The sequence below is a fragment of the Psammomys obesus genome, unplaced genomic scaffold (assembly GCF_907164565.1).
Source record: "Psammomys obesus unplaced genomic scaffold, mPsaObe1.curated_primary_1811, whole genome shotgun sequence".
NCBI classification, from domain to species: Eukaryota; Metazoa; Chordata; class Mammalia; order Rodentia; family Muridae; genus Psammomys; species Psammomys obesus.
In genome coordinates this window covers 24,014,025-24,040,841 of record NW_026585644.1, presented here as the reverse complement: position 1 = coordinate 24,040,841, position 26,817 = coordinate 24,014,025, and the positions used below count along the sequence as shown (strand labels likewise).

General features: G+C 37.7%; 1 protein-coding gene across 3 annotated transcripts in view; it reads left to right on the top strand.

Annotated features, from left to right (window-relative positions):
- Positions 1 to 809: 809 nt before the first annotated feature.
- Nbas (NBAS subunit of NRZ tethering complex) overlaps positions 810 to 26,817 on the top strand; it is a 299,994-nt gene continuing 273,986 nt past the window's right edge. For all 3 annotated transcript variants that reach the window (XM_055625644.1, XM_055625653.1, XM_055625635.1), the window contains exons 1-9: positions 810 to 923; positions 2,793 to 2,847; positions 4,519 to 4,555; positions 5,497 to 5,574; positions 5,902 to 5,949; positions 11,980 to 12,023; positions 20,864 to 20,997; positions 23,043 to 23,176; positions 24,282 to 24,380. In XM_055625644.1, coding sequence (XP_055481619.1) covers positions 810 to 923; positions 2,793 to 2,847; positions 4,519 to 4,555; positions 5,497 to 5,574; positions 5,902 to 5,949; positions 11,980 to 12,023; positions 20,864 to 20,997; positions 23,043 to 23,176; positions 24,282 to 24,380 — 743 coding nt within the window. The remainder of the gene's footprint in view (positions 924 to 2,792; positions 2,848 to 4,518; positions 4,556 to 5,496; positions 5,575 to 5,901; positions 5,950 to 11,979; positions 12,024 to 20,863; positions 20,998 to 23,042; positions 23,177 to 24,281; positions 24,381 to 26,817) is intronic.

Here is a 26,817-nt window from a genome sequence, read left to right as displayed (position 1 = left end):
GAATGAATTAATGGATGTGTGGACAAATGAGGTAAGTCTCCCCGATAGGGCATCCTCAATTATCATGTCTTTATTGTCCTCTATACCCTTTCTCAGTTTGGCCTCTCTCTAGTCATCCTGTCATCTCAACTTATTTTTTCTATCTAGGTCTTTGTGCACCGCATTCCGCTCTAACTGAAATATTCTCTTCTAACCTTCTCTAGTGGAGCCAGTTTTTATCTATAGTTGAAAGCCCAGGGCTAGGCTTTATGGTACATAGCTGTACTCTGAGCACTGGGAAGGCTCAGACAGGAGGACTGAGTCTGAGGCTAGTACAGAGATTTCTAGGGCATCTTCTTTTAAATAGCTGAAAGCTCCCCTTGCTACGGGAATTCTCCATCAGACCCTCTGGCTCTCACTGTGTTTTCTGGGTCCTCCCAAACACCCTTCCTGTTTTACTCAGCCATTAGTTTAATCTGTTGAGCTGGATAACCCTTTGGTGCATTTAAAGTACACTGTCTGTATACTGTTCTGTATTAGGGGAAGGATACCTACCTGAACACTAGCACTCTGAGAGGTACTTTTATCTTGCCTTTGTAAGTAAAGTTCAGTGACTTGAGTCTTTTCAGGTACGGACCGGGTTCAAGACACACCTCAGACACGACATGGTCATTCTCACATCCATAGAACTGTCCAAGTTTAGCATTACTTTTCAGCAGCCAATTAATTCACTTCCCTCTCTTCCAATCGCCAGTGGACGCGTCTAGGGAAGTTTGATCCGTGTGAGGCACCGTAGGGCCCCTCCCTCCGCCACTCTGTTCCCGGCCAATATGGCGGCCTCCGAGTCAGCGCCGGCTTCGACTCCTGGCTCTGCAGACGAGGAGGAGACAATTCTCTATGACTTGCTGGTCAACACCGAGTGGCCACCCGAGACAGAAGTCCAGGTGATCTGGGCTTTCTTTGAAGGCTGTCGGCTGGCACGGGCACGTTGCCTATAGAGCCACGTAGTGCCACGCAGTGCACTCGGAGCGGGGAGGGCAGCTGTGCTGTCGCCTGGTAACGGCGGCGCGGCTGGGTCTGGGTCTTGCAGAGGGGTGTCGGTGGAGTCAGCCTTAGCCCGGGTTCGGCTGCCTATCCCTACACCGGCTGGCTCTCTCTTGGGAGGTCAGTGTCACTCTCCTTCCTTGGAGGGAGGGAATCCTTGTCACACCCGGACTGTTTTGTTACCTTGTTAACTGTGGCGGGAGAATTTCTTAGGACTCTACGGTCTTCACAAAATCTCCTCAACAGGCATTTACTCGTGTGTGTGTCTGGTGTGTGTGTGTGTGTGTGTGTGTCTGGGTGTACACCCGGCGCATGTGTGTGTTCGTGTGTGCACACCCGGGTCCCAGATATGGTGCAGGCTGCTGGGCATTCAGAGTTGAGTGTTTTCATGTGTGGAGGAGAGACAGCCAATCCCATGAATGTTTCTTTTTACCAAGACCGAAGTGCTCTCTGAGTAAAATGCCGAGGAAGTGTAGAGAAAGAAGCTGCCGTTTTCTCCAGTTCTGCTGGAGATGAAGTTACTGTGTTTTCCAGTTTATGGACCCTGCAGTTACTAGTTTCCTAGGGAGAGCTTTCTGGTCATAGGGTGAAGACCAGGAGCCTCAGGCTCATTTATTGACGTATATGTATGATAAGTGCCTGACATGCCAGTGTATTAGGCCCTGGGGAAGCAGCATGATCAAAAAGGACCTTTATTAAATATTCTTTAATCTGGTCCACCAAGCTCCTTTATCATCTTTTCTGAGTGTTTATTCTGCTTGTCTTGAATTAGGTCTTGTATAGGCAGAGATCTACATATATTGTTATTAGTTTCTGTTTCTTATGAGTGATGTGGATATTTTGTAGACTATGAAATTAAGAGGCTGTTCTGCTGCCCTTTAGTTGGATAATGATACCTAACATTTCTGAAATGTCTGTAATATTGTCTCAGAATGCTTAGCACTATTACATTGATTAAAAAAAAAAAGCACAGAGTCAACTCATATTGAAACCTCATTGTACTTTGCCCTCCCTCACTCTTTACTATTGATTTCTACATCTGTTTACTACAGCTGTTGACCTGTAACCTCTGCATCACATTCAGTTTTATATCCCTCCACTGTGCCAGACTGTGTCCTGATGATCCTTCATGTTTGTTGAGTGAGCGTCTTAGGGAATGATGTACTTACTGATGTCTCTATTCATTGTACTCTTGGTAGTGCTTTAACGCACCCTACTCACTATATGAAGTATTTACTCTTTATCCTACAGACAGTGGCATCCAGGTTATGTTTATGGAATCAAGTTATGTAATGTAGTAGTTACATATATGTGTTTTGTTAATAACATTGTCTCCGTGAATGCACAACAGGTAACCACTTTTTCCTCTGGCTAAAATTTAGGTCTCTGACCTACCTAAATAGACTGTGTTAACCTGGCATATATTATAACCTTTGTTTGTTCAAACCCAGGGCCCAGCACTACATAGGCAAGTCCTCCAGCATTTAGATATACTTGAGCGCTGCCCCTGTGCTTCCTTGCCTTTTTTTTTTTGTGTGTTTTGATTTGGAAAGAGTTTCTAACCTCATTTTGGGGTTCTTTCTGACATACACCTATCAACATAATTATCACTTGTATTGCCACTGCACCCAGTACAGATGATGTTTCAATCTGTAAGGAGGTTTAAAATACTGATATTGATATTCGGTTCTCTGATATAAGTAAAGAAGTATAAGTTTATATGTTTTAAGTATTATAAATTTCTCAAAAATTTTTTTTTTAAATTGTAGCCCAGAGGCAATCGAAAGCATGGTGCATCATTTCTCATCACAAATGCAATCAGAGGTAAATATGTCCTGAGTTTTATATATTATACAGTTAGTTGACGTGGACAGGTTTTTTTTTTTTTTTTTTTTAACAACTGTGCAGTTTTAGAGCTTTAAAAATGTGCATTTAAAACACAGCTTAGAGATTTAAAAATGTGCATTTTAGACTTCTGATAAAGAACCAGATGAAGCTAGTGTACATGCTGCCTGAGTTTAATTTTATATGTACTTATTTGTATAGATACATCTATGTATGCATGTATGTATGTATATATGTATATTTTCATTCTTACCTATCTTAAATTCAGCTTAGAGCTAAACTCTAGTCTAGGCTAAACCATTATAGATTTGTTGTTGTACAAGGGATGATGATGAATAAGCCCAGTGTAAGTCTTGTAAAGGCTGTGGATTTTGATGTCGTTAAGATGGTGAGAGACCATTTTAAGTGGTTTGTGTAGCCATGTCAGATACAACTGATCAGAAACGCGCACCTTAAAAATTTGATTAAAACTGGGCTTTCATTTACATATTAGTTGGCAGTAGTCTGAAGAAGAATTGAGTACCAGCCTTTTTGAGCTTTGAGGGCTTTATTATAGTATTTAACAGATTATTCTACTTCTTCAAGACTGGCAAGGTCAAGTGGTGTTTTTACATTAATTTATTTCATATCATATGTATGTTGTATGCACCTGAGTGTGTGTGTGCGCACACCATGTGTGTGTATAGGAACCTGTGTAGGCCTGAAGAGATGTAGGCCCTGCTGGAACTGAAATTACAGGTGGTTGTGATCCATCATGTGTGTTCTGGGAACTGAACCGAGGTCCTTTGCAAGAGCAGCTCCTTCTTTTAAGCCCTGAGGCATCGCTCCAGCCCTCACCTGTAATGTTTTTATATGTGGAGACCTGGTCACAGCATTCTTTGGGAATATAACTACCTATCTTTCTGGCCTCAAAGGTCATTCTGATGTTGGATCTGCATTCTTTCTGAAAAGAAAATTCAACTTAAAAGAAGTGGAAAACTTGTGAATAGCTTTGATTTTATATAAGTTCTAGTATATTCAGTTTTTGTTATTATAAATGAAGTCTTGATTTGTTTAGGAAATATACATAGCTGATCAAAATAATTGTAGAAAAAATTGAAAGTATAAATTACCACACATTATAATAGAATTTCCTTCATTTTATAACCTAGATGATGTTCTTTAGGCTTTTCTCCCTTGCTGTATGCATAGCTATGTGCACAGGACTGTGTGTGTGTGTCTGTGTGTGTGCCTCTTTGTGTATGAGAGAGAAAGAGAATGAGAGAGAGATGATATAAAACAGTTTTAAACCTGTTTTGAAATTTTGCTTTTTACAGACTTCTCCAGTTATTACTTACATATTTGCTGCAAAGTTCTAATCAATATCTTAATTTATATTTTATATTTTATACAAATAGCTTTGTTTTAAAGAGCAATTTACTATTATTTCTAGTAATGGTTTAATTAAAGCTTCTTAGATTAAACTTAACATCTCAAACATTTTTAAATTTTGTAGCTGGGAAATATTTTAATGTCTTGAATAACATAAATTTGGATTTTAATATAAACAAATATATGATCTTGTGAAAGTTATAGTACACATTAAGTTGATCTCATTTTATAAGTTGTTTGCAAAAGACTGTTAAAGGACAATGTTTCTTTTTATTATAGATCATCTGTTATTTTTGCGTCAGTACATCTGGTACAGGTGAGCCTTCAGTTCTTATGAAGATTACTGTCTTTTGATGATTTAAAGTTTTGACTATCAGATGATGGTGAAATTCAGGCAAGCCTAACCAGGTTTTTTAGATGGGCATTTCAAAGACTGTGGTATAAGCTGAAGATACCTTATTATGCTCACTAGTTCCTGTTTCCTTAGTCGTTGATCATCCTCGGATGACTCCTGATTCTGAAGTGAGTTCTTAACCTCATGGGACACTCCTTTGCTGGATCTGTTCTTGTATATGTTAAAGAACATTTTTGTTCTTATTGTTACATCACCTCTGGTCAGTAGTTGAGTTGTTGTACGTTAGGTCTTCAGATTTTTGCGTGTTGTGTGCTTTTTAATTTTTTGAGCATTGTTATGTTCAGCTATGGTGCTGGTTTTCAGCTCTAAAAAGAAACAGGGAAATAGATAATCTGATAAAATGATATAATTCCTCACTTAGCAATTTTGTAGTGATTTTTTAAAACTATGCTTATTAATTGTACGTTGCTTTCTCCTAACCTTAACCTTAACAGTTCTAGAGATAAGATAGTCCTGTAATAGAGACTTTGAGCCTATGTAGAACTACTTGTTCAGTGTTTTTTTTTCTTTTAATGTATATATTTGTGCACATGTGTGTGTGTATGCATGTGTGAGTGTGCATGTGTGTGATGTGTTTGTTTTTATTTTTTGAGGATGTCGTGTTTAATAGAGTAGAGATGAATGTTGGTCATTGCATGGACTGTTTGTACACTATGGGGTGTTTATCTCCTATGCCTCATGAAAATTTCAGATATCAAATTAGTAGTTTTGGGATTTAGGTTTACTAATACTTAAATTTTATATCCTAATATAAAACCCTCTCTTTAGAGATAAAATTATTACTTACTTACATATGATTTTTGTGATTCAATTTTAATCTAGCTGATATGTTGTGGTTTCAGCCCTGCTCCGTTTTTGCTTCCTGAAGGACTAGTTCGCTTGGTCAATAAACAGATAAACTGGCATTTGGTACTTGCAAAGTAAGTATTTATAAAATCTACTTAAACCTCTTCTATATGCATTTTTTACCTAAATCTCAACACAGACTTGCATTTTGGGGTCCTTATGGCTTTTAGTCTTGATTTTTATTAAATTCCCTTTGTTACATATGGTCATGATTGCTTGAACATTAGTTTAAACTGTTTTGAATTACTTTCTATGATTTTTAGCTGTATATTCATTAAATTGTCAAGTCAAAAAGTAGATAATGAAAGCAAAAGTTAAAGAAACTGATTGTAAAATAATTCCATCCATGCTGAAGGCTCAAATGCTCACAACAGGATTTCTTTCTCTTTTCTTCCATGAAGCAATGGCAAGCTTTTGGCTGCTGTTCAAGATCAGTGTGTGGAGATCAGGTAATGGTTAATGTTGTCAATATGGAAGATGTCTTTTGAGGAAAAAAAAATCCTCATACATAAGAACTAAGAATTTTAAATATTTCCCAACTTAGTATATTTGAATGAACTTTTACTATTAAATCAGTTTTGTGAAGTACCCAACACTTCATGCTCTCTTCGGGTAGGTTGCTCATTTTTTACTTTTCTCAGTTACTCTGCTGGCTCCTGAGAAATGACTTTTTTTTTTTTTTTTTTGGTTAAATGAAGATAATATTCTACACGCCTGGAAGTAACTGATGGGTCAGCTGTTTAGAGGAATATAAGATGTCTCAAGCTGTAACATAAAGCTGAACATCTTTGCAATAATGGCACAAATGTGTTGATCAGATATAGGTCTGCGAACGGTGACATGATTACTGGAGATTTGTCTGGTGTCTTTCAAGACATTCAGTGATGCTCATTTAAAATATATCTCAAGGTGGCTGGATGGATGGCTCAGTGGTCAAGAACACTTCTTGCTCTGCAGAGGACCTGGGTGCTTTCCCCAGGATCTTCATGGTGGCTTACAACTGCCTGTAACTTCAGTTCCAGGGAGTCTGACACCCTCTTCTGACCTCCATGTTTACCTGTATGCACATGGTGGACATAAACTCACAGAGGCATACACATATGCACATAAAAAATAATAAGTACTTTAAAGCTATGCCAGTTTGCAAACTCAGAAGTAGTTGATTTGTTATGAAATTTGCATCAACACATTAACACTAAATATATGCCGTTTCTAATATTGAGGATCCCCTTTTTCTTAGACAAAGCCTACCTATTGGTTGTCAAAATGTAAGTGGAGGGCTTGGGTAATGGCTGAGCAGATAAGTGGCTTGCTGTGCAATCTTGATGCGTGGAGTTTGGATTCCTAGAACCCATGTGAGAGATGGATGGTCATAGTGTTCTGCCCACAATCCTAGTTCCTGTGGCAGACAGAAATGGGATCCCAACAGCAAGCTCGTTAGCCATATCAGCTGAAAATGTGAGCTCTGGTTTGAGCAAGATACCATGCTGCCGGATATAAGGTAGAGACTGATAAGGAAGGGACTTGTCAGGTTTGGGCCTCCACGTGCACATGTGCACACCTACATATATGTAGATGTGGATGCATATAGGCATGCACACCATATACACAAAAGGGGAAGAGATTTAAAGATGCTTAGATAGTAATGGGAATGTTTTTCTGCTGCTGCATTGTTCTTGACTGCAACAGAAACAGTGCCCATTCAGTTGCTATCACATCAGTGTTAGTTTTCTGCCGGTCTTACATATTTTTTTTTATTTCCATGTATTTAAGCAGAACTGTATTCTTTCAGCTTTTTGGAGGAGTAGAAAGATCTTTATCAGGCACTGGCTCCCTGTGGGGAGGCTTTCTGAGTTCTCCCAAGCCACCAAGGAAATAATGATGGCAGTCTTTCCATCCTAAGTAATTTAACCTAAGGCCATATGGATCCTTATGTGTTATTGTTGTTTTTAACAACATCATTAAACATCCTTTTTGGTATCATTTGAATTTATATTGCTCCTAAGCATAGATAGAACTTTCTTTTCCATTTGTTGCAGTTTTGTGCAATGTGTTCTGAGAAAGAAGATCTTAGTATATACCTCACTTATGCATAGCAGTCCGGAGATAGCATTTACTTTTCCCAGGAAAGGAGAAGATGAACGGAGTGAGTTTTGGTGTAAGAGTCAGGGCATGCACAATGGAATACTACTCAGCAATCAAAAAGGAGGAAATCATGAAATTTGCAGGCAAATGGTGGGATCTAGAAAAGATCATCCTGAGTGAAATATCCCAGAAGGAGAAAGACAAACACGGTATATACTCACTTATATAGACCTATAAGATATAATAAACATAATGAAATCTATACACCTAAAAAAGATAATCAAGAGAGCGGACATAGGGTAAGATTATCAATCCTCGTTTTGAAAGACAGATGGGATTCGCATTGAACATTGACAGGAGTTTACTGAGCGCATTGGAAAGACTCTAACTAGCAGTGTTTTCAAAGCAAAGACTCATGACCAAACCTTTGGCAGAGTACAGGGAATCATAAGAAAGAAGGGGAGTTAGACTGATGAGGAAAGGATAGGAGCTCCACAAGGACCAAAGATATCTGGGCACAGGGTCCTTTCTGAGACTGACATGCAACCAAGGACCATGTATGAATGTAACCTAGAACCTCTGCTCAGATGTAGCCTGTGGTAGCTCAGTAACCAATTGGTTTCCCATAGTGAGGGGAACAAGGACTATTTCTAACAGGAACTCAGTGACTGGCTCTTTGGCCTCCCCACCCCCCAAGGGAGGAGCAGTCCTGTTAGGCCACAGAGGAGAGCTTTGCAGCCAGTCCTGAAGATACCTGATAAAACAGGATCAGATGAATGGGGAGGAGGTCCCCCCTATAGTGGACTTGGCAAGGGGCACGATGGAGATGAGGGAGGGAGGGACTGGGAGGGAATGAGGGATCGGGACACGGCTGGGGTACAGAGTTAATAAAATGTAACTGATAAGAAAAAAATAAAATACAAAAAAAAAAAAAGAGTCAGGGCATGATGTATGATCAGGATATTTAAATCTGAGAGGTAGAGCTTGACCAAGGATTCATGGAACTTATTAATGAAAATTCTGATGAAAAGATAATTTAAAAAAGCTTTGTGCACACAAACTTTAGTGTGAAATCAGCCCCACCAAGAAGCATTTGCGAGCATAATGTGTGTGGAACTCCTCACACCATAACACCTGTAGTAGTGATCAGACTTAGTGTCATTCTTCGTACGTTAATACCAGTGTTGCGTGGTATATGTACTCCTGTTAATTCAAGGAGTACTGGCAGGTTGGAGAGGTTGTTTAGATTTTCCTCTACTTTAGAAATAAAGAGCTGGCACATATGGTTAAATATGTACACAAGAATTCAAGATCTGTTCTTGTAGCCTGAGGTTTTGTGCTCTGTGTTTTAGCCGTGCTGTGCTTTGGTATAGGTGCTGTGTGCCCCTCTCACTATGTTTAGCACCTCTGTTTTCTATGACTCCAGCATGTGCCATTTACCAGGAGTGCAGTGTGGATGAGACCTGGGCTCTGCAGCTCTGATTATATTGTTTATAGTTAGAGATATTCTCTTCTCAGTATGATATCTTTCCACAAATATAGGGCTTGAGATGTAGCTCAATCTTCTACCCTCAAAAAATGTCACTCCCCACTTGTCTATTTTCATGAACACAATAAGAATTAATAGTCTACATATGATGAATAAATGTGGTCTTTGCCTGAGGAATAGGAAGAACAGATGGTAAGAAGGAATTATGGGGTGTAGCATTGCTTAGGGCTGGTATTCAGTTGCTATTCAGTTGAATGAATATAAGCACAGGTATTGACTTTGCAGTAACCCTAAAAAGGAAGTGTTTTCCAGTAAATGAGGAATGATCAGCAGTGTAAAAGGGCATAGGAAATTCCCCAAAGTAGACTATCAACAGTGATTGTCCTGGACTTTTTGTTGGAAATAGGATCTTTCTGTGTGGATCCAGCTGGCCTAGAACTTTTAATCCTCTTGTCTCTGCCTTCTCAGTGCTGAGATTACAGGTATATGCCACCATAGTGGGCTGTTCTTGAGTTTTAAAGACACTTGCTTCTTCTGTTCTATTTGCATTCTGTCTACAATATTGATGAGCATGTGTGTCTTTATTACTTTAAACATTGCTAAGACAAAATACCTAACCAAACCAGCTTAAGGATCAAAGAGTTTATTCTGGTTTATCAAAGGAGATGCAGTCCATAATAGTAGGAAAGGCATGCTGGAGGAGTGAGAGGCTGGCTGGTTATTTGACATCAGTATTCAGGAATCAGAACAGGAAAAGTAAAGTGGGCTGGACCATCTCACCTCCAGGCCTTCCTGCAGTGATTCACTTCCCTCAGCAAATGTCCATCTCCTAAAAGGTTCCACAACTTTCCGAAACACAGCTGTCAGCTGGGGACGAAGTGGCAGAGCACAGGGCCTGTGGGGGACATTTCCTATTTAAGCCACAATGATGTACAGTAGTAATTGTAGTAACACTGAGTAGGTGTTTAGTAAATATTTCTTTATTGGTTTCAGGTGTGGGGCTTGTCTCTAGTATTATAAGTAATTATTTACTGTCAGGAAGCAGTCACAAAGAGAAATAGTTCCTGGAAAGAGAAAGGAAACATGAAAAACTGAAACAGATGAATTTTTCAGAGATAGCCCTGCTTTTTGCAGTAACACTTGGGTTGTTGTTTTCCAATGTGATTGTTGTGGTGTTACATCCTACATAGGATGTTGTCCTTAAGTTGCCTGTGCTAGGGGCTGACTTTGGATAAAATAACAGTGTATGAATTACTCTTTAAATAGTAATTTGGCCTCAGCTACAGGTTCTAATTGGTTAATATGGGTTTCCTTATTTCTTAAATATTGAATAACTCCACATGGCGGTAGGCTACTGTTTTCATGTGAACTAATAAGCTATGAGAGAACCCAATAAAGACACAAAGGGACTCTCCTGACAATATGTGTAAACATTCCCAACCCAAAGCTTTCTTAACTAAGGAGAATAAAGTAAGACGTTTTAGAAAAAAACATTATGTCCATCCCACTTTCCTCTTCTCCAGCAAAACAGCAACACTCGTTTATTGTCACCTTAAAGATGAAAGTAGTATACATTTATTCATTCTGTGTTTTCTCTATGCTGTGTGAGGTGCTGTTACCCATTTTATTTAAAGGGAAGGGGAACATTAATCCTTCGTCTCAGTCACAAAGATTGAGCTGGAATCAGGTCACCTTCAGTTCAGAGTGAGTTCTTTCTGCCTTATTCTATCTGGGAGCTGAGCACCATGTTGTCTTAGAGATTTATTTCTGTAGTTATGTCTGTAGTCATAACAGTATTTGAAAAATAGCTAAAATATTAAAAATTTTGTAAATTATTTAAAAAGCAATGCTTAGTAGTCCCTTTAGAAGTAATAGAAAATACAGTTCAATGGAAGAAAGAACTAGAAATTAATTATTTTGACTATTCATCTATTTTACTATTAATATTTTGGCATGTAGTCTTTAGTACTTTTCTTTCTGTATGTATATATATCATTAGTAGATAATATTGCTTATTCTGTTTAATGTTAATTGTGAATTATTCTTGTGATTTATAAATTTAATTTACATTTTAAAGTTTATATCACTTTTTTCTGGATAACCTTTGAGATTAATCTAATATGAAGTCATTCCATGTCAGTAATAGTAATTGCATAATATTTCATTGGTTGTGCATAGCAAAATTTAATTAATCTCTATGTTTTATGTATTTTTGTTCTTTATAATTTATATTGTATTAGTTTCCTTGATAACTATATAAATCTATAATTATTTTCTGGGAATTACTTTGTAGAAGTAAAATTGCAAGGTCAAATCCTAGAGATATTAAAGTTTTAGGTAATTGTTATTAAATTATGTTCTAAAAAGTTTAGTTTTTGTTTTTCCAACATAGTTTATAGTAATTATACTACTGTGTTATGTATTTCAAGATTACAGACTGTAAATAGGTTATTGGTTCATGTCTTACAACCTATTTAGGTTATGTGATTTATTAAAGTAGACATTATTTGCCTCTCTTTTTGTATATGATACACTTTGTAATATGATATAGATTAGTGGTTCTTAACTGCTGTCAATGTGTGGAACTTAAATCCTTAATCTTTCTTGGGATCTATTCTCCATTTACTGGATCAGATTCTTGGACGTGTGGTATAGACATTCCTGCTGTGTCATAGACCATGCTTAAGTACTTCTGCTTTAGCACTGTGTTCCTGCTCTAGTACCATTTCTATAACGAGAATGTTGTTGTTAATGAGGCACTAAACCACCCATCTGTGTGGCAGAAGGGATGGCTTCCTGTTATGAGCAGGCACTGGCTAGGCCATAGACTCTCAGGGGTTTCATAGACATTCGTATTAGTGTTCTTAGGGTAAAACTATTGTTTTTATTCCTCATATATTTGTAGGTCTGCCAAAGATGACTTTACATCAATTATTGGAAAATGTCAAGGTAAGAGTTTTCAAGATATTGAAATATGAAAATTTCAATTGGTAATGGTTTACAATATTTCTGTGAAGTTTGAGCATATATTACAAAAAGTGTCTAGTTGTAAGATTTTTTTATGACTTTATTAAACTTATTTAAGAAATTGTAATTATTCAATCTTTATTCTTTAAATATTTTACTTTACAACATATATACATTTTGGGACTTTGAAAGTTACATTGTATTTTAAAATATTCAAGGCTTTTTTTTTTGGAAAAAGTAATTTGTAAGTGTAGTCTTTTACTTTGGAGTCAGTGCAGGGATAAATATTTAGTGATAAGATCAGAGTTGTCTGGGACCTCAAGAAACTGAAAAGCTTCTGTAAAGCAAAAGACACTGTCGTCAGAACAAAACGACTACCTACAGACTGGGAAAGGATCTTCACCAACCCTATATCTGGCAGAGGGCTAATATCCAGAATATATAAAGAACTAAATAAGTTAAAAAGCAACATATCAAGTAATCCAATTAAAAAATGTGGTATGGAGCTAAATAGAGAATTTTCTGTAGAAAAATATAGAATGGCAGAGAAACACTTAAAGAAATGCTCAATGAACGTCTTTAGCCATCAGGAAGATGCAAAACAAACAAACAAACAAACAAAAAATAAACAAAAAAAAACCCCAAAAATACAATGACCCTGAGATTTTACCTTACACCCAGCGGAATGGCTAAGATCAAAAACTCAGGTGACAACACATGCTGGAGAGGGTGTGGAGAAAGGGAAACCCTCTTCCATTGCTGGTGGGAATGTAAACTTGTACAACCACTTTGGAAATCAATCTGGTGCTTCTCAGACAATTAGGAATACCGCTTCCTCGAGATCCAGCTATACCACTCCTAAGCATATATCCAAAAGATGCTTAAGTATACAAGAAGGACATTTGTTCTACCATGTTTGTAGCAGCTTTATTTGTAATAGCCAGAATCTGGAAACAACCCAGATGTCCCTCAGTTGAGGAATGGATACAGAAATTGTGGTGCATTCACACAATGGAATACTACTCAGCAATTAAAAACAAAGAAATGAAATTTGCAGGCAAATGGTGGATCTCGAAAAGGTCATCCTGAGTGAGGTATCCTAGAAGCAGAAAGACACACGTGGTATATACTCACTTATAAGGGTACTAGACTTATAAGATAGGATAAACGTACTAAAATCTCCACATTTAAAGAAGATAAACAAGAAAGAGGACCTGGGGTAAGATGATCAACCTTCACTTAGAAGGACAAATGGGATGGACATTGGAAGCAGGAGAAAACAAGAAACAGGACAGGAGCCTACCATGGAGAACCTCTGAAAGACTCTACCTAGCAGTATATCAAAGCAGATGCTGAGATCATAACCAAACTTTGGACAGAGTGCAGGGACCCATATGAAAGAAGGGGGAGTTAGTAACACCTGGAGAGGACAGGAGCTCCACAAGTACCAAATATATCTGGGTACAGGGGTCTTTTCTGAGACTTTCTCCAACCAGGGACCATGCATGGATATTACCTGGAACCCCTGCTCAGATGTAGCCCATGGCAGCTCAGTTTCCAAGTGGGTACCCTAGTAATGGGAACAGGGACTGTCTCTGACATGAACTCAGTGGCTGGCTTTTTAACATACCCCCCTCTCAACTCCCAAGGGAACAGCAGCCTTGCCAGGCCACAGAGGAGTATGTTGCAGCCAATCCTGATGAGACCTGATAAGCTAGGATCAGATGGAAGGGGAGGAGGACCTATCCTATCAGTGGACTTAGAGAAGGTCATGGGAGGAGATGAGGGAGGAAGGGAGGGTGGGCTTGGGGGAATGAGGGAGGGGGCTACAGCTGGGATGCAAAGCGAATAAAATATAATTAATGTAAAAAATAAAAAATTAATTAAACTAAAAAAATCAGTTGTTACAGATAAAAACTAGTAAAAAAGTCTGTGATTTGCTCTTTCTTACTAATTCTTATAAGATCAATATTAGATATTTTATTTCATTGACAGAAAGCTAACAGTTTCTGGCCTTATTTGTATTATCTGTAATATGTACATAATTTTAAAATATTAAGTTACAGAAAAATTAGTGAGTTAATGTATGTACACCTTTACACAATGGTACATGATAGCTACTTAGGACATGTTAAACAGTTAAGTATTAGGTACTTTGACTGTACCCAAAACTTCTCAGTTGATTGCTCCTGACTGTGAAACATGTTCCTTATTTTGTAATTCAGGATTCAGGATCATCTTAGCCTACCCATCTATCTTAGTCAGAAGCATTAATGGCTTCTCTCCATTTCGTGTAATGGGAGGCAATGATCATTTGCTTATTATTTGACTCATCTAAAGCTACGATGAAATGCCATGACCAAAGCAAGTTGGGGAGGAAGGAGTTTATTTGGCTTACACTTTTCCCTCACTGTTCATCACTAAAGAAGTCAGGACAGGACTCAAACAGGGCAGGAACCTGGAGGGAGGAGCTGATACAGAGGCCATGGAGGGGTGCAGCTTTATGGCTTGCTTCCCATGGCTGGAACAGCCTGCTTTCTTATAGAACCCAGGACCACCAGCCCAGGTACAGTACCATCCACAAAGGGCTGGGCCCTCCCTCATCAATCACTAATTAAGAAAATACCCTACAGGCTTGCAGCAGCCTAATCTTATGGAGGCATTTTCTTAATTAACGTTGACTTTAGCTTAAGTCAGGTTGATATAAAACTAGCCAGCACAACATCCCATGAGAGCTTCGTATCAGGTTCCTGTTTTGTAGTAAAAAGCTGTGTACAGTTTTTTTTTTTTAAGCCCCTCTGTGCTTTCTTCCCTTGAGAGTGTTCCTTTTCCCAGAAAGCTTTTGCTTTTGCATTTCTCTAATAGTCCTGCATTGGTGAGGCAGGTAGCGGCTCCTTGTGCAGACCTTCCATCTGCACTTCTTCCCACCATTTGTGAATCTCTTGATTCTCTCGTACTTGTCTGTGCCTGTATCACAACACTTCACCCTCATTTTTCTACATTCATTGTTGTTTTTTCTGATTCCCAATTCAGATTATTTATTACTTTTCTAGTTGCTATGGCAGAATATTTGGCCAAAAGAACCTTAGGAAGAAAGGATTTGTTCTGTCTGGCTTAGGCTTTACAGTCCATCCTGGAGGCAGGAGTGTGTGACTGCTGGTTCCATTGGCTAATAGTCTATTGGGAAGCACAGAGGAGACTGGATGCAGGGTGGGGATGAAAAAGCTCAAGACCCACCCCTCACCCATCCACTTCCCTTTGCAATGCTCACTTTTCAGACACATACAACTTTACAAATAGTACTACTACCTGGGGACCAAATGTTCAAAGACATGAGGTTGTGGGGACTATTTCACAGTCAAACCAAAACAGATGTAAATTCTGTGAAGTCATGGATCCCCCACATGGTAGTTACATACATTTCTAGTGCCTAGCAGGCTTCCCACACAGATTTTTTTTGACTCTGTTAAGTTGGGAATGATATGTGGGAGCTGGTGAAGTGATTTTTATGAATGAGCATATATATATTTTTTATTCTTGGCTAATTTAGGAATTTTTTGAGAGTAAATGTTTTGTGTAATTTTTGAATAATTGTCAGTCATGCTTTGCATTGTGTTGTGTACTTTGTATATACAAACTCCAGTAGGACATTGTGCATTGATAAGTCCTTTCAATGGAGTAGCCTTTTCAAGATAATGAGGAGAAACAGTGTTTAAATGTTGGTTATCAAGTTGGAACTCACATATATCCTGAATTTTCTTCATGTAGTATCCTTAACAGCAGTTGCTGTGTTAGGTCAGATCTGACTTAAAGAATATATGTGGACCAAGGAGTCTACAGTAGAGTCATGTGGGCCGTTCAGTTACATCCTTGCCAGTACAGCCTTCTTGCTGGCTTAGGAAGGCTGAGCTAGGCTTCTGAGCATGCTCAGTGTTGGAGGGATCCTGACATACAGGGGAGGATCCTTTTGAGTATTGACATTAGGCACCTGCTCTTAACCAGTAAGTAAACTGAAAAGCCACAAGTTAACATGAAAATGGAAAGTTTAACTGTCCTGTATTTCATACAGATTATATTTGTTAGAGTTTTTTAGTGTGTATAGTTAATGTGGCAGCCTAGATGAGATAATGTGGTGAGAACTAATGCTTTATTTTGTTGGCTTCTGGATGTGGGAATTTATGACCTTAATGCTGCATTAATGGCTTCTCTCCATTTCGTGTAATGCGAGGCAATGATCATTTGCTTATTATTTGACTCATCTTTATGGGAATCACTCCCATATGCCAAATGATATTTCATGTGTATGCCTGGAGAAGTAGAGCCAGATTGTTGTTAATGCATTTTTGAGACTGCATATTGCAGAGTCTGCAAACTGAAATAGGAGCTATTTGGTTCCACTTTGATATTTTTCAATTATTGTTTTATAAAAGATAGGCCATTTGAGAATCTTTGAAATGTGGATTGGAAGTTGTTTGGCTCTGTTTGCCAGACCATTGATGGTAACTGGGGCTTCTTTTTCTGTCTTAAAATTAGCAGATGGTATTAGACTTTTTGAAGAGCTGTTGTGTTGAATTTTTCCTTCTCTTGCCTACTGTAGGGATGCTGAGAGAGGCCATTCGTCTTCCAGTGCAGGGTGGACAGGTGAACAGCCTCCGCTTGCCTCTGATTTCTCTAAGCTTTATTGGCTTACTGTTAGATGCCTTGGAAGTGTGATTATAAATGTGTCTCAACACAAAAAGTATCAGGAAACAAACTATTTAAAATGCCTAGACTTTGAAACAAAATACTCAATTTTCAAAGTATGAGTATGATGTCTAAGATTATCCAACATTCCTTTTCTTGTATTTTTAGTGAAAATATTTTTAATTGAAATAATAGTCCACATTCTTAGTAGCAAACAAAGATGAACAAAAGTAGACATCAAAACAAAACAAAACAAAACCATCTTAGTCAAGACATAAGTGTTGGGGCTGGAGAGACGGCTCAGAGGTTAAGACCTCTTCCAGAGGTCCTGAGTTCAATTCCCAGCAACCACATGATGGCTCACAAACATGTATAATGAGATATGGTGCTGTCTTCTGGCCTGTAATGATACATGCAGGCAGAATACTGCATAATCAATCAATCAATCTTAAAAAAAAAAGATAAGTATTGCTGATTTTTTCAGGAGTTTTTCTTTAATACCTGTAGCAGAATATGTTCTACAGAAGTAAAGTGTTAGGTAATGTAATCTGCTTTCTCTGCTTAATGATGGCTGTGAACTCTTTTATTAGGCTTAAGTTTCAAGCAAACTTTCCCAAATTGCCTTCTTAACCTATTTTTCACATGAGGTAACATCCTAGGTGTTTGGCTACAGGTTTTAAAATTGCCAGGACAATCCTAAACATCTCTATAAAATTGATCTGAGTAGCAACCAACTCAATATCATATTTGATTCCCTCCAAATCAAGGTCATTATTAGGCCTTTATGGAGACATAGGCATCAAAATATTGTACCTATATTCAGGAGAGATATGGGTATGTAGATTTCTTTCATCTCTTTCTGGTCTTGGTGGTCTCAAAATAGGAGTGGATGTTGTTATTTTTTATTTTCTGAAGTGTTTGTATAGAATTTGAATTATTTCTTTCCTTAAGTATTTTATAGAATTCATGAAAAAAATGACAGCTTTTTTTTTTTTTTAAATAAGCACAGTTTAATTCAATTTTAAAAACAGATGTTACAATTTTTAAAAATTTGGCTTTTCTGTGAAGTCTTTCTTTGAATCGTATAATTCATATTTATAAAGTTTCTTTTTATATTTTCTATTTTATTTTCTCTATTATTACTTTACTGTCCATTGGATCTGTACTTATATCTCTTTGGTTGTTTCTGATACTTGCAACTTACACCTTCTCTTTCTCTTCATTTAGGCCATAATTTTGTCAGTTTACTAACGTTTTTCAATAATAATAAATGTTTGGTTTTTTTATTTCTTATTTTGTTTATTTTCTTTAATTTTTGCCCTCATTTTTTCTTTTGCATACAGATTTTAAGTTGCTCTCGCTTTGCTAGGTGGAAGATGAAAATTTAAACAATTTCAAGCCCTCTGTCTTCTCCTATGTAAACCTTTAATCCCATTTGAATTTCAGCATCTGTATTTTTCTGCATAACTTGATTTCATGTATGAATGATATTGTAGAGCACTTGTCTATGTGCCTGCCTCATTTCAGTTAACATAAAGATCTCCAGTTCCTCCATGTTGATGCGGATGATGGGATTACAGTCTTTTTATGGTGAAGAATATTCTACTATATACATGCGTATGTCAGACTTTACTTATCAATCATCAGTTTATAAACATACTTTCTGTTTCTTGGCTGTTGTAAATAATGTAACAAACACGGGAGTGTAGATGTCTCTTAAACAAGCTTATCTCATTTGCTTTAGAAATCCTCAGTAATGAGACTTTTGGGTCATATGCAGGTTTTATTTTATTTTTTATTTGTTTTTCGAGACAGGGTTTCTCTGTGTAACCATGGCTGTCCTGGACTCGCTTTGTAGACCATGCAGGCCTCGAATTCACAGAGGTCTGTCTGCCTTTGCCTACTGGGAATACAGGTGTGCACCACTGCACCTGGCTATGGAATTTTCAAAATTGATTTGCATATGGTTTTATTAGGATTACTAAGGTATTTATTATCAAAATCTTAAAATATGATTAGGAATAGCTCTTGATTCATTTGCCTCCCCCGCCTCTATATAATTTCCTCTTCAATTTCTTTTTTCTTTTAAAATTATTTTTATTTTTATTAATTACAGTTTATTCACTTTGTATCCCCCCCATACCTACCTCCCTCCTCCTCTTCAATTTCACCCTCTCTCTTCCCCACCCATGTCCCTCTCCCAGTCCACTGATAAGGGAGGTCCTCCTCCCTTTCCCTCTGATCCTAGTCTATCAGGAATCATCAGGAGTGGCTGGCTGCATTGTCTTCTTCTGTGGCCTGGTAAGGCTGCTCCCCTTTCAGTGGGAGGTGATCAAAGAGCAGGTCAATCAGTTCATGTCAGAGACAGTCCCTGTCCCCATTACTATGGAGGCCACTTGGACACTGCACTGTCATAGGCTACCTCCGTGCAGGGGTTCTAGGCCATCTCCATGAGTGGTCCTTGGCTGGAGTATCAATTTCAGAAAAGACCCTTGTGCCCAGACTTTTTGGATCTCTTGCTGTCCTTGTGGAGCTCCTGTCCTCTCCAGGTCTTTCTATCTCCCACTTCTTTCATAAGATTCCTTGTACTCTGCCCAAAATTTGGCTATGAATCTCAGCACCTCTTCAAAGATTGATTTATTTATTATGTATACAATATTCTGTCTGTATGTAGACCTGCATGCCAGAAGAGGGCATCAGATCTCATTATAGGTGGTTGTGAGCTACCATATGTTTGCTGGGAATTGAACTCATTACCTCTGGAAGAGCAGCCAGTGCTCTTAACCTCTGAGCCATCTCTTCAGCCTCAGCACCTCTTCAATTTCTTAGGTAGTATATTCTTGGAGTATTCACTGCCAATACTTAAAAGATCTCAGTTGTACTTTTAATGGTTTGGATTTTTAAAGGAGCTAAACTCAGTGGATAGGAATAATTTGTGTTTTACAAATTCTTTAGGCTAATGCTGCTAAAACTTTTCTACTTGTGACCCCTATTTGTGTGAGAAAATTTCATATGAACCCAGCTATATATATATACTAGGTCTACAAATAAAATATTTATTGATAATAAATCATATAAAATATACAGTTTTACCTTTTATTAATCAGGAAAACAGAGCTTCATACTCATGAGATAGATGTACTTGCTTATGTGGTACTTACTGTGGGATGTCAAGCATTTGTAGAGTTTTGCAGAGTTTGATGGACATTTTGACTTTGTAGTCATCAATGTTGAGCTTATGCTTCACATAGTACAAAATGGCAGAAGTCTACACAAGATCATTTAGAAAACTGTGGAAGTTGTTCTAATTCTAAACAAAAATTCTTTGAAGAGTTTCTCAAGCTATCAACTCAAATAGCCTTTTTAACATTCTAACACATTACAGTCTAACATTCTAACACACTACAGTCCATATATTTCATACATACTGAGGAATGATGAAAGGAAAATATTAAAAGTCTTTGTTTTCTGAAAATAAAATATATTTCTGTAATAGCAGAAAATTTTATATAGTAGAGAGACTGTAGTTCTTCATGTACAGTGACTTTTGGGTCTGGGAGGTATTTCAGGCAGCCTTCCTTGGTGTTGCATGGTGTCAAATGTGTACATGCAGAGTGTGTGTTTCATGCTCAGAGCCTGTGGACCTTTAGGTGGTACAGTACTGCTAAACGCTTCCAGGAGCGCCTCAGATTTTTTTATTTGTTTGATTTTGAATCAGTGTTTGGTCATTGTGTATTCAAAACCTTTATATCATTGTTAGCTTTTTCTTGACTCCCACACTTGGGTTTACAACCCCATATGGCAACTCACAATTTTGGAATGTGGGCTCTTTGGCTTTTGATTAATCTCAGTTTCATAAGTATCTTGAGTAACTTATTTCTGAGCTCTTACTAGTGTAGCGTGTTCAGCGTCCATCAGGGCTCTAGCAGCAGTAGGCTGATTGGCTCCTGATAATGGAGTCAGAGTTTGCCATGGTTTGTGGCTTGAAGGAGGTTTCTGGGAACACGTGTTGACTGAAGCATTAGATCTCTTTGGGAGATGAGGTAATTACTGAATACTTATGCTAGTTTTAGTCAATAATGCTGTTAGCTGTCTTTATTATAATATTGTTTAAAACACTTCTTTTCTTTTTGTTCTAGTTCCAAAAGACCCGAAGCCCCAGTGGAGACGGGTAGCATGGAGTTATGATTGTACACTCCTGGCCTATGCTGAAAGCACAGGGACTGTAAGGGTGTTTGATCTCATGGGAAGTGAGCTCTTTGTGATTTCCCCAGTACGTGTACACTTTAAATAATGACTCTGTCTTTGAGTGTGTGTGTGTGTGTGTGTGTGGTATAATGTGTATAATGTTGTAATGGATGAGTGTGAAGAGAGGTGAACTATAAGTATACATGAGAATAATAAGCTATGACCTTAAAACTTAGCATCTAGTTAGATAATTATAGTTATGTATTATTTATTATTTGTTTTTGGAATGTATGCTATAGGTGTAAATCCTTTTTATAACAAGAAATGAATAAGCCCTTAACATTAAGGGATATCTGAAATAAAAGTGTTTGTTGAGTTATGGTAGAGACTAGCCAGAAAAATGAAAGATCAGGTCCTGGCAAAATTTCTCCTGTCCTTCAGGAGCAAGGCTTAAGCACCAGTTAAAAATGGTCTCCTGGACATAGAGTGAAGACTGCTTTTATAGACTAAGGGGAAGGAAAGCACTGCTTACAGTGGAGCTACGCTACTACAGAGAGGAGGGAGGGGTAGTGTGAAGCAGGGAGGCTAAGGATGTGAGAAACATCTGTAAGAGAAGCAGTCATTGCTTGTGGATTGGCTGGTTGAACATCTTCTGGTCCCTGTGACTATATCCAAGACATCTCAGTTTTTCTTTCATCATGGTATGGGTTATTGATAGGTTATAGTCGGAATAAATCAGTGAGCTGTTTGCAACAGAAACAACCACTAGATAAACTGGACTTTGTTACCTTAAAAAGGACAGGTTTGAAAGGGAGAGTAGAGAAAAAGTAATGGGAATGATTTAAGAGGTTAACGTTGAGAGTCAATGAAAACCAAACTAAGGTTCAAATTACCATTTAACAGGCTAGTGCTGCCCAATAGGACTGTAATGAGAGTTATCTATGTGGTTAAGTGCAATTTCACATTTTCAAATTGTTTATTATAAGGCACAGGTGAAATTTATGGATAATGTATTTTATTTAATTCTATGTAATCATTAGGAAATGTTGTGAGAGGTTTTGCATTTTTGCCTTGGTACTAAGTGTGAAATTTGGCATGTGTTTTGATATTTTCATATTTGTAGACTCTCTTAGTTTGGATTAGGCCTATATGGGTATTTATTGAATAGTTCTATATCATGAAGAACTACATAGAGTGTTGGAGAGAAACCTTTTTTAATTTGTTTTTAAATTTCTGTGGGTCTGTAAAGTAATTTGACATGAGACATTAATATAATAAAAGACACACAATAATAATTGGTACTAATACTTTTGCAGTTATGGGCCTTTACAGAAAAGTTAAAACCCAGGGAAACAGTTTGAGCCAGGAGCTTATGGACTGTTTTAGCAGAAGCTTATACAGTGTTGAGATGTGACTGCACTAGGGAAATGGAGTGTGGGCTGCTAGAGACGGTACACTGTGGGAAACTGATGTTGGACAGAGAAAGGACCTGACTGGTCTTTAAAAGGCAGACTGTTTTTGGCCTGCCTCGTTTTCCTCTGCCTGCTACAGGGGGACACTATCACTGAAACAAATTGTGCCTCATTTTTAAATAAGTAAAGGGAGAAGAGAGAACCTTGTACATTTATTGATTCTTATTTGTCTTCAGTCTCAAATAGTCTTCATACCAAGATGGAATATTCAGTCACATTCTCGGTGAAATACTGTTATGTTTCCCTTCAAAGGAGTTTAGACGTTCAGATCTCCATCAGCATGGCCAGATAGTTGCTTGATGGAAAGGCTGACATTGAGTGTTATGTTCTTCCCTTTAAGTTGCTGAGTAGGCACATGGAAAGACTTGAAGTCTTTTTGACATAGACTGTTGCAGTGGAGATTAATATTTGAAAGTGTTTGTTTGTAAAGAGGCTGTTTGTTTGCTTGCTTTTCTCCTTTCTTCTTTATTTTCCAGGGAATTTGAGTACAAATGTGCATATCCAGATGAGCATCTCAAGGAGGGTGCTATGGCTGCTGTGACCAGTTAGGAGCCCACTCTAAACCTGGTGTCAGAGGCAGTGTCTAGGTTATTGTCCAGTTAAGCATGAGATAATTTATCTGTATCTCTGTAATGACCTAATTTTCTCCTGTTTTCAGGCATCCGGGTTTGCTGGGGACTTGAGCTATGCCATTGCAGGGTTGGTATTTTTAGAATACAAAGCAAGTGCCCAGTGGTCTGCAGAGCTCTTGGTCATCAATTACCGAGGAGAACTGAGAAGTTACCTTGTCAGGTAAAAATGCATTGGAATACATTTTGATATAATCTTTATTTTTCTGGACAGTGTTAGATACGTTTTTATCATATTAGAATAATTACAAATACATCAGTCATGTTGAAAAACTTTTATAGTGAATGTACATACATTTGTGTTTGAATTCTGTGGTTAGAAATTCATTGTAGTTTATACGTCACATTTCTAGCCATTTATTCATCCTTCCAGCCAACTATGAATTAATTTTATCATGTATTTCATAGTTCATTGAAAACTTCAAATCCTTGAGAATGCATATTATTAAGAGTTTATTATTTTGCTCATAGTTTTTTCTGAGATGAAATCTGCATATGGTGGAGTGCACAGATCTTAGTTGTAGCTGCCATGAATTTGATAGGTGATTGGTTTGTACCGTTTCAGAACTCTTTGAAGAAATGAACATTATCACCATGCTAGAGAGCCCCCCTCTTTTCCACATCTATCCTATGACAACTACCATTTTTAAACAGTTTATTTTTAATCATGAATTAGTTCTGCCCATTGAAACAGTTCCTATCAAGGAAATCATGTAATATATGGACTTTTGCCCAAATCTCATTCACTTAGCATATTCAGAAATTATCATTTTTTGCACATCATTACGTTATTCCTTTTTACAAATGATTCATCTTTCATGAATTATATAATATGTCTTTACATATAGACACAATGATATCTCATGGTTCATTTATTCATTCCTTTGTAGATAGACTTGTATGTTTCCAGTTTGGGGCTGTGACAAGCTGGACCATTCTTGATCATTTGTACTATGACTTGACAGATTGTACCATGGCCATTCTTGCACAAATCTTTATAAATAAACAAAGATTTTTATTTCCCATGGGTCATTGTCTTTCATTAGAATTGCCTGGCCATTGGGTGGTAAAATTTAGTTTTATGCAAAACTTTCAGACTTTTAAACAATATGATTGTATCAGTCACATCCCCACTGTAATGTGTCTGGTTGTTTTACGTCCTCAACAGTGTTTGGCGTTGTTTGTCTTTAAAGTGTAGCTGCTACACTATCTACTGGTGTCCCTGGTAGTTTAATGGTAATTATTTCTGTTGTGCTTTCTTCACTTAGTGTTGGAACAAATCAGAGCTACCAAGAGAGTCACAGTTTCAGCTTTAGTAGTCATTATCCTCATGGAATAAATACTGCTATATACCACCCTGGTCATAGGTAAGTAGTCATTTGTTGTCTTACTTACTGTACTGTTAGGTAAATATAGGGATCTTGGCTTCTTCATTCTGTCCCCCCTATGTATAACTATGTTTAATATCTATAGTATTGTTGTACTTATATTCTGATCCTTCTGCCTCTGGTCTGGCTTGTTGAACTTCTTTGAGCTGGACAAGACACTGCAAATTTCATTGAGAAATTTCTTCTGCTCTAAATGTTTTAGACCTTTCTCTTATCTGTACATAATACCTGTCTCAGCGTTATTTGGAACATTGAAGGACCATGTATGCAGTGCCTTCCTATGAAAGGACCTCAGTAGATGTCACTTCTCCACTAACAAAGTCAGGCTGATTGCTTGTTATTTGCAAAGTTTCTCTTAGTACTGTTCTTTGTTCTTCACATTTTCTCTGTTTCATTATTTACCTACAACCTACATTGGGGCTTATGGGAAATTTTGAACTAGTTTCCGTGACTTGTCCTCTTTTGTTACTGAGATTGAAATTTACATGCATTTTGTAAGTTGGCCAAGTTACCTATCTGGTTCTTGTCAAGTTTTGAGTTGGATGAATGTAAAATGAGTTCTGAAATTTTAATTTGGTCTATGTCTAAATTCTGTGTTATTATGCCTCAGTCTCTGGCTAAGAATGTGTATAAGCCTATAGCTGTGTGTTCAGAATTTTAAGACATTTTCATATGGTGAAAGAACTTGTGTACATGTGGTCATGGACACATAGACACACCACAGACACACAGACACATACAGCACAGACACATACACACACAGACATATACACACACACAAACATGTTTCTGATCTCATTGTCTTGTCTGAGAGAAAATACTATCTTTAGCTATGAATATTGTTCCTTTTCCTCCTTCACAGTGCTATCATTTCCTCATATTTATCTGTGCTGTTTTTATTTTATAGGAACAGAATCACACCGAAGAATCACACATCTTACTCTCTTACTTGATGTTTGATTTACACTTCTCTCAGTTATTTATTTTTTATCAATACTGTGCAACATGTTTATGTATTCTCCTGTAGGCAAAAATTTGATTCTTTTCAGGGTGTTTTAAAAGTTGTAAAAGTTAAAAAAAAGCAGAAGTCATATTGTGCTACCAATCATTATGTGTTACTTTGGTGCTATATATCTGTAGGATGCAGAACCAGCACTTGACTGGCCGAATTGTTGAGAACATGCATGTCCCAGTTTATTAGATAACACTACACATTTTTCACAGTACTTGTATCAATTTAATTTCAAATAATTTCTATTATTCCACAGTGTTTTGATTGTTGCTATGCTTTTTCCTTCTATTGAAATACATTTTTTCATGTAGTATATTATGATATCAGTTCCCTCTCCCTCTCTTCCTCTCAGTTTCTCCCCACCTCCCCTTACCTCTGGATTCACACTTTTCATGATTCTTCTTTAGAAAACTAAGACATCCAAAGAATAATAATAAAAATAAAATAAAATAACAATAAAATAAACCCAAAACAAATCAGAACATGACAAAACAACTAAACAAGAAAAAGAAAAAGCACAAGAAACAAGTATGGATGCACACACACACACACAGATACACACACACAGACACACACACACGTTTACACACATAGGAATTTCATAAAAACCCAAAACTGGACCTGTGAGGAAAAAAAACAAAAACAAACAAACAAACAAACAAACAAAAAAACCACTGACAACATTCTGAGACAAAGAACCTCCAAAGATGTTGAGTTTGCTTTGTGTGGCTATCTACTGCTTGGCATGGGGCCTCCTTCTGAGAATGGTTTGTTTTCCCAGACAGCCTCCCTTGGAGAAAAGTAATATTTCATTTGCAAGTGTTTATCAATTGGAGATTGCTTCTGGGTTAGGGATGGGGCCACGTGTACCCTTCTTTCAGCTCTAGGACCCTTTCTAGTGCAGACATGTGTAGGCCCTGTGCGTGCTGTCTTAGTCTTTGTGAGTCATTTATGTGCATTGATCCTGTTGCTATAGAGGGCCTTGTTTTTTTTGGTATCTTCCATCCCTGGTGGCTCTTACACTCTTTCTACCTCTTCTTTCAAAGTGTTCTCTGAACCCTGATGGGAGAGGTTTGATGAAGGCATCACAGTTGGGTCTGCACATTGTCTGGCTGTGGGTCTCTATATTTGTTCTCGTCTCTGCAGGAGGAAGTTTCTCTGATGATTGCTGCGCATGGCACTGATGTATGAATATAGCAGAATGCCATTAGGAGTCATTTTATTGCTACGCTCTTTTAGCAGAACAGTAGTTATTTGTTTTTTCCCTAGCTTCCTGGACTATCTAATCTCAGCTTCTTGGTCACTCAGGCAGTGTTGGAGATGGGTTCCATCACATGGGGTGGGCCTTAAAATCCAATCATATATTGGTTGGTTACAACCAGGCTTTGTGCTACTGTTGCACGA